General features: G+C 51.6%; 1 protein-coding gene across 1 annotated transcript in view; it reads left to right on the forward strand.

Moving 5' to 3' along the window:
- The first annotated feature begins 4,568 nt into the window (after positions 1-4,568).
- Positions 4,569-8,345, forward strand: part of Arl5c (ADP ribosylation factor like GTPase 5C) — a 6,269-nt gene continuing 2,492 nt past the window's right edge. Inside the window, exons 1-5 of the mRNA XM_026789820.1 lie at positions 4,569-4,614; positions 5,162-5,303; positions 6,340-6,487; positions 7,163-7,246; positions 7,796-7,911. Of these exons, the coding sequence (XP_026645621.1) occupies positions 4,569-4,614; positions 5,162-5,303; positions 6,340-6,487; positions 7,163-7,246; positions 7,796-7,911 (536 nt within the window). The remainder of the gene's footprint in view (positions 4,615-5,161; positions 5,304-6,339; positions 6,488-7,162; positions 7,247-7,795; positions 7,912-8,345) is intronic.

Here is an 8,345-nt window from a genome sequence, read left to right on the forward strand (position 1 = left end):
ACAGTACGGAGCCCATAGCCTTCCCTGCAGACAGTACGGAGCCCATGCCTTCCCTGCAGACAGTACTGAGCCCATGCCTTCCCTGCAGACAGTACCGACACTCAGGTTGAAAGGAAGGTTTAACCCAGGCCACAGTGGGAGGCAATGATGGCTAGAGGGAACTTACAGGTGAGAAAATTGGGAGTCACCAAGTGTGACTTCACCAGCCCCCAAAGATATTGAATTTTGTGGTGCTTGTGACCCCCAAGTTCAACTAATTCTTCTGTTCCAGGAAGCCCAGGCTTTAGAGAGAGTTGGGGCCGGGGGGGTTGAGGAGGAGGAAGCAGGTGTCAACATGCTCTGATGTCCTCTGGGTACCTTTTGCCTACAGTTACATTTGCTCAGAACTTAGAGGTGGCCATTTCTAGCGGCATAGATAATAGAAATGGAGAGAAAGCGTGGTTTCTAGGTAACCACGGCCCTGTATGGCTGCTCAGTCAGCAAGCTGATGGTTGTCACCACGTGAGGATTGTAACAGCCATGATGTCAGTCAGCATTGCTACCACCATCACTCCCAGGACTCAGAAGCAGAGGCAGGGGGGCCCTTCCTAACCGGACCTTTCCTTCGCTGCTTCTCTGATAGCTGCTTCCATCTCTGGTGGATGCTGCCCCAGCAAGCTGCAGTGGGAAAGCCATGGATCCCATTTTGCCCTAATGTTCACTATTCTGAAACTGGGCTGAGCTGAGGCCGCTTTGACCTAGGATGGGACTATGGTTCCAGTCTAATATCCTAAGTCTTGTTTTAGCTCCTATAGCGGATTTCTTGGTGAAGTCTACCTAGGCTCCCTTCTAAATAAAGCCTCAGAGAGGCGGGTCTGTAAATGCTGTGGAGGCCAGAAGAGGATGCTGGATCCTTTGACCTACATGGATGCTAGGAACCAAACTCTGTTCCTCTAGAAGAGCAGCAAGCCATGCTCGACCCCAAACGGAGTCATCTCTGTAGCCCCCAAGGAAGCTCTTCTTACCTGTTTACTTAATGTGCTTGCAGAAGGTCACTTTCAATTCTGCAATTGGGTGACAAAGCAGGAAGCCTTTCTCCCCCAGGACCACAACATCGCTGATTCTTCAGATACCCTCTGTGCCCCAGCCAAGTCTCACAGACTCAACACCAGCTCCCTCCCTAGGGCTGAAATGGAATCAACCCAGATGGACTGTGCTCTGTGGTGGTCAGTTGGGTATCATTTTAACTCTGGCCACCAAGTAGAAAGGAATGAAGTTTGTTATATGTGCCTGGGTAAGCCTCTGGAGGTTACTTTCCAGCTTCCAGAGCTTGCATCTGTTTTGCTTTGCTCACTACAAATGTCCCAGCTTTCCTTAGGTCTCTTACACTGGTGCCCATGTTACTTTTTTTTTTTTTTCTTCAAGACAGGGCTTTTTTTATGTAACAGCCCCGGGCTGTCCTGGAGCTTGCTCTGCAGGCGAGGCTGATCTCAAACTCCCAAAGATTTGCCTACTTCTACCTCCTGAGTGCTGGGATTAAAGGTGTGAGCCATCACCGTCAGCCCATGTTACTTTTTGATACTCTAGCAGGCATTCCCCAGGCTATAGTTTATCTCATTCTAATGCAACCCAGTGACTTCTCTTCCTTAATCATACGCCAGGCATTGGACGAGGCCAGGAGGGGGTCATACGCAGGTGAACAGGATTCAAGCTCCACAGGACTCACAGACAATGAAAGGAAACAGGCTTCCAATCTACAGACCCCAAAGAGGGAGAGGTCTATGTAGCAGCAGAAGCAAGCCAGAGGCAGAAAGTGGTGGCGATGGAGCAATGCAGCTGAAGGCTTTCAGATGGAGCATTCGAGGCAGAAGAGACAGCAAAGAACGGGCACGTTTGGGAAGATCTGGAAAAGATCTGGGCCTATCTGAGTGAGGACCAGCAGATGCAGAACTTGGTGGGGCAGGCTGCAAAGGCAGGCAGGGGCTGCTTGTTGAAGCCCTTGAGAGCCACAGTGGGCGGCAGAGTCATTGAAAGCTTATGGAATGGCAGTCAGTGACCATGTGTGTCCTTTTTTTTTTTTTTTGGTTTTTCGAGACAGGGTTTCTCTGTGGTTTTTGGAGCCTGTCCTGGAACTAGCTTTTGTAGACTGTAGACCAGGCTGGTCTCGAACTCCCAGAGATCCGCCTGCCTCTGCCTCCCGAGTGCTGGGATTAAAGGCTTGCGCCACCACCGCCGGGCTGACCATGTGTGTCCTTAAGACAGGTTGGCAGGGCATGAGGAGGAGGAGGGCCCGAACACAGCAGAGGAAGTAGAGACAGAAAGACCAGCTGAAGGGTGGCTGCCTTAGTAGAGAGCTGGAGGAGGCCCCTTCCAGGGTGTGTTGGTGGGAGAGATGACTGGAGCCACTCTCCTGGAGTCTGCCTTGATTTACAGTCTGGAAGAAGACTATCAAAAATCTCCAGTTTTCTCAGGGCCAGAGAAAAACCGTGGAGTCCGGGAATCTGAGTTTCTCAGCATGAGGTCAACTTGCCTTTTCCACTTCTCTTTGGGTTTTCTGGGTTTTCCTCACGTTGTGAAGTTCACAAACAACACATCCCTTCCCCTCCTCCTGGACCTGCTGTTTCCCTTGTGACCCATGTCACCCTCTGTTGGGTCTGCCCACTGCCCACTGCTGGAGCCTGTGGGTCAGCCACTTAAAAGGTGGAGGCAGGAGGATTGCTGGAATCCAGGAGTCTGAAGTCAGCCCAGGTGACGGATCACATATTGAGGGTCTTTGAAAAAAAACAAACTGAAAAAGATCAACAAATAAAAAGACCGTTTCTCCTTGGCTGAGAGAGGCTGGTTGGTGTTTTTTGAGACACTCTCACTAGGAGTCCATGCTGGGCTTTGACTCCAGATCCTCCCCGCTCAGCCTCCTCAGTGCTGGAATTACAATTTATGCTATGACCCCTGACTCCCCCCCTCCCCCCGTAGGGCCACCGGCGGGATGATCTTGTCTTCAGACTTCCAATCTTGGTCAACTGCCAGAGAAGTTTGTTTGTCAATGGATCACAGAAACAACTGATTTCTCCAGAAACTGACCAGGGGTACCCACAAGAAGAAGAGACCCCTGTTCTTTCCTAAGGGAGCCCACTTTGCCTGGGCCCAGGAAACTCCCTACTAATGAACCAGTTGGAGCCCTGACAAAAGCTAGAATGTGATCTGTGAAGCTGCTGGACATTATTATGAATTTATGTTATTTTTTTGTTTTGTTTTCTGTGCAACCCTGGCTGTCCTAGAACTTGCTCTGTAGACCAGGCTGGCCTCTAAACTCACAGAGATCCACCTGCTTCTACCTCCTGAGTGCTGGAATTAAAGGCGTGCGCCCCCACACCTAGTCACCTAGTCACTAAATTTTTTACTTATATTCTTAATTATGCGCGCATGTGGGTATGTGCAGGTGTCAATAGAGGCCAGAAGCGCCAAACCCCCTGGACCTGGAGTCAACAGAGAGTTGTGATCTGTCTGATGCGGATGCTGGGAACAGAATTTGGGTCCTCTGGAAAAACAGCAATGCCCTAACTCCTGAGTCATCTCTTCAGCCATTATTGTGATTTTAGGCATGTCCAACCTGTGATCTGTAGGCTGCATGCAATTCATGTAGCCAAGAATAGCTATGAATGTCACCTAACACAAAATGGGGAAACTTAATAACATGCAATTAGGAGCTGGAGAGATGCTTCAGCAATTAAAAGCACTCACTGCTCTTCCAGAGAATCTGAGTTGGGTTCCGAGTATCCAAGTTGGGATCTGAGTACCTCTTCTGGCTTCCGAAGGTACATATACACAGGTACTCACACATGTGGCACGCATGCACACACACACACACACACACACACACACACACACACGTAAATGAAAAAATAAATCTTAAGGAGCCGGGCTTGGTGGCACCTGTCTTTAAACTGAGCACTCTGGAAGCAAAGGCAGGTGGATCTCTGAGTTCGAGACTGGACTCAGCCTGGTCTGCACAAAGCAAGTGTCAGGATAGCCAGGGCTACACAGAGGAACCCTGTCTTGAAAAAACAAGACAAAAATCTTTTTAAAATTACTAGGGTTTTTTGTTGTTTGTTTTGTAACTCAGTTGCAGGGCTCTCTAGTGTGGAACTTTGTAGATGACAACGCTGTGTGGCAATGTCAGAAAGTTGCACCGCTCTCGGAGGGTTTCGCCCAGGCGGTGGCTGTTGGGGGAAAGAGCAGGCGTGTGCTTTGCACGTTGCTAATTCTTCTACTCGCCGCTCTGGAGCAGATGCTCCAAACTCCTCAGTTTTCTCAGAGTGAAGAGGACGCTGGGATTTTCCTTGCACTTTCAAGGTCCTGGTCAGGTTCCTGGTCTTCACGATGACGTCCCTTAGTTCCTTAGCACCAGTGAGTTGCTGGCGTCCCGAGGGATTCCCAGATCTGGGGCATGACGCTTGGGGTTTCCCCCAGCTGATAGGAGCAGCAAGTCCGGCCCTCCCCCAGGCCGGGCTTTGAACGCTTGAGGCTACATCCAGCCGGGGAGGCCACTGAGTCCCCCACATCCCTAGACCACCAGTTCCGGGAGTGCCATGGGACAGCTGATAGCCAAACTGATGCGAATCTTTGGGAGCCAGGGTAAGGGGCGCATCGGACAGCCCAGTGACCTCTTTGAGCCCGCTGTCTTCTGGGGCTCTTGGGATTTGGGGGTCGTTGGGGAAGACGGACTAGAACTTTGGGTTCTAGAGTTCATTGTGTGAATTCCCATATACTCCATGGCCTCCTCTCCGCTCTCCCCCCTCGCACCCTTCCTGTCCCTACCCCACCACCCGGCTGTGCTGAGCGCAACCTGGATAAGTCAATTTCCTCCGATGGTGACTTCGAGGCCCCCGTGCTTCGGACCCTCAGACAATCTGTGGAGAGGGAGATGGAATGGGGTCAGCTCACTTTTCCACGTTCCTGGAGAGGTTCTGGGGTCCGGTCCGAGGGGAAGTGAAATGGTACAGTCCTAGTCCGCGGGGGACGCGTTTCCCAGCGCACCCTAGAGATGGTGGGCGGGGAACCGAACGACGGATCGACACGACACTGAAAACTGAGATACTGTTAAAGTGGTTAGGTTCGGAGATTGCCAGGAGAGGGGTGGAGCCGGGAGAGGAGAGGGCACCCAGGCAGGGAGGAGGGTGAGGACAAGAAGCCTCCTGGGGACACCCAAACCCATTGTTGTCGGGGTTAGCTCTGACCTTGCCCTTCTCCTGGACGCCTCCAGAGCACAAAGTCATCATCGTGGGACTGGACAATGCAGGAAAGACCACCATTCTCTACCAGTTGTAAGTAACGGCAGGGCGAACAGAGCGGGCTGGGCCTCACACCAGACTGATAGTCATTTGGACCAATCACCAGAGCCCTTCCCTGGGTTCCAGGGCAGCGGCAGAGGAGAATGATGGGAGGACGCTGGTGTGACCTTTCGGACTTAGTGGCTGTAGGCCTGGATTTGAATTCTGCAAACTGTGGGCGACCCCCAGTTCCACCACCTCCCGCAATCAGTCTTGATCTCTCGCACCTCAGTCCTGGCAGGTTTGGAACGCCAAGAGGTCTATCTCCTCGCTGCTCTTGGCGCCCCCTGGCGGCAGGGCCCTTCTCACCCTTGCACCTCGCACTTAATCACTCAATTGTTAACTGCGTCCCGACGTTCAAATCCCTGGGCGGACCGTGAGCTCCCCCAAGCTCTGAAGCTCCGGGTCTATCGGACAAACTGCGCAACCAGCCACCCGGTTTAGAAAAAGAAAGGTCTGGCGGTGTTGGTCAAAGGCGCTTAGGGGAGTGCTTGCCTAGAATTCTGGAGACTTCTTCTAGATTCCTGACACCGTTAGATTAGAAAAGAAAATTCAAACAATACGAAGTCCTCACTCCCAATCTTGCTCTTTATATCTTCCTGGTAAGCTTTCAGAAAACACGTGTAAACAGGACATAGTGCTCCTTGCCTACAATCACGGCCCTCTGGAGGTTAAGACAGGAGCATCTCATATTTGAGGTCATAGAGATACGACCGTTAAAAAAGAAAAGGAAAGAAAAAAAAAAGGGGTCTGATGGTCCTCACTCAGATCTACGTGGTTCTTCACAACTCCCACAATTCCAGTGTGGTCCACAGACCAGAAGCCTCTAAGATTGTTGTCTGGGGTCGCAGGCCAGGCCACACTTGGACCAACTCACACCTTTCTTTTCCGGCAACAGTCACAGGACGTCCACCAGTGAGTTTGGTCGCCCGGGGCTGAGTTGTTCTGAACTGAACTCAGCCACTCTGGGAGTAGAGGTACGATGCCTAGAGCTGGGCCGAGACCTCAGAACCTTCTTTTGCCTCTCTAGCCTGAGCAATGAGATGGTTCACACGTGTTCCACCATTGGTAGCAACGTGGAAGAAATTGTTTTTCGGAAGACCCGCTTCCTCATGTGGGACTTAGGGGGCCAGGAGGCTCTGCGCTCCTCCTGGGACACTTACTACTCCAGTACGGAGGTGAGGAGGAAACCAGGCCTGGGAGGTCCAAGAGGTGACTGCATCAATCCCCTTGCTAGGCACTACACTCTCTGAGCTCAGCTTCTACCACCTGGGATGTGACTGACTAACCGCTACTCAAGCTGGCCTGAAAGGGAACAACAAACAATGTGTGAGATACTTAACTGCGTGACATTCGTGAAGATTTCTGAATCCTAAAGAGCAAAACCATTAAAAAAATAAAAATTTAAATATATAAATAAAAATATAAAGAGAGAAGGGCGTTGGCAGCATGTACCTTTGATCCCAGCACTCAGGAGGCAGGGGCAGGCAAATCTCTGTGAGGTCAAGGCCAGCCCGGTCTACAGAGCGAGTTCCAGGACAGGCTCCAAAGCCACAGAGAAATTGTGTCTTGAAAAGTCAATATATATGAGAAAGATTTTCAAATCCTAAGTGTTCCCAACACTTAGGGAACAGAGACAGGTTCCAGACTGCCTTGGGTTGCATACTAAGATCTTGTCTCCAAAGAATAAAATATAAGGTGATTAAAATGGGTCCAGCCTGGTGCAAGTGGCAGGCTGCACAGTTCCTTTCCCGTGGGACTGGGACTTGGGTAGGGCAGAGGCCTAACCGTCGATAGGAAGCCTCTTCACCAAAGAGAAAGCTGGTAGCTCACGTCTCGCTCCTGCTGGACAGTTTGTCATCCTTGTGATCGACAGTACAGACTGGAATTGGCTGCCGACCACCCGGGAGGAGCTGTATAAGATGCTGGCCCATGAGGTAATCCCCCTGAACTGGGAAGCCACCGGTGAGACTAGCTGTGTGCTCTCAGGCTGGTCGGTGCCCTCAGAACAACAGAGCCCAGAAGCCAGAGTTGCTGGCTCAAAGATAGCTCGCCACCACTCCCTGTGAGACCCTGGGCAGGCTGCTTGGTTTCTAATAAATTGTCTCACTTCTACCAATAAGGAGGACCGTTACATGGGGATGGCAGCTCTTACATGCAATCTGGACAGCTGAGGCTGATGGTTATGAGGTTGAAGCCAGCCTGGGCTCTACATAGAGTTCCAGGCCAGCCTGGGCTACAGAGTAAGAGTCTGTTTGTTTTGTAAGCCACAAACAAGCAACAACAATAACAAAACAATGTCTGAGGTTCTCGTAACCACACTGGAAGCAGTCGTAAAACATCCCAGGAGCTGATGGGGTTGCTAATGTCGGGGTGGGCCATGGGCCTCTCTTGCTAAGACAGTTGGGCAGGGATCCCAGAGGACTCTTGAGACTGTGGGAGGGAGGCCTGGCTGGCTGACCTGGGTGGGGCTCTTCTGCCCACAGGCGCTTCAAGATGCCTCAGTCCTGATCTTTGCCAACAAGCAGGATGTGAAAGACTCCATGAGCCCAGCAGAGCATCCGTGGCATATCCAGGGCTGCTGCGCCCTCACCGGAGAAGGGTCAGTTCCCCACCTTTCCGTGGCCTGGCTCAGCCAATGGGCAGCAGGTTACAGGAACCCCTGTCCTGTCTCCTTCCAGTCAGGATGTGGCCCACAGTTGACTCCAGGCCCATAACTAAGGCCCTGGGAGCCCGCAGAGTCCCTGTGCTCCAAGGGCTTGCTCTAATGGTAAGCACTAAGACTCCCCCCAAACAACAGGGATGGTAGGGACTGAGAAACTCTTCGGAGAAGTGGAGACTGGCAGAAGGGCCAGGGTAACTGATTTTGTCTAGGTGGTGGGGACAGCTGAAATCCTAGTGAAGAGGGAGAAGCTGTGGCCTTCAAGGCGGAAGTCACTGACTCTCTGACTGTTTCTTTTCTTTCTTTCTTTTTTTTTTTGGTTTTTCGAGACAGGGTTTCTCTGTAGCTTTGGAGCCTGTCCTGGAACTAGCTCT

Source organism: Microtus ochrogaster, unplaced genomic scaffold (assembly GCF_000317375.1).
Source record: "Microtus ochrogaster isolate Prairie Vole_2 unplaced genomic scaffold, MicOch1.0 UNK31, whole genome shotgun sequence".
Classification (NCBI taxonomy): Eukaryota; Metazoa; Chordata; class Mammalia; order Rodentia; family Cricetidae; genus Microtus; species Microtus ochrogaster.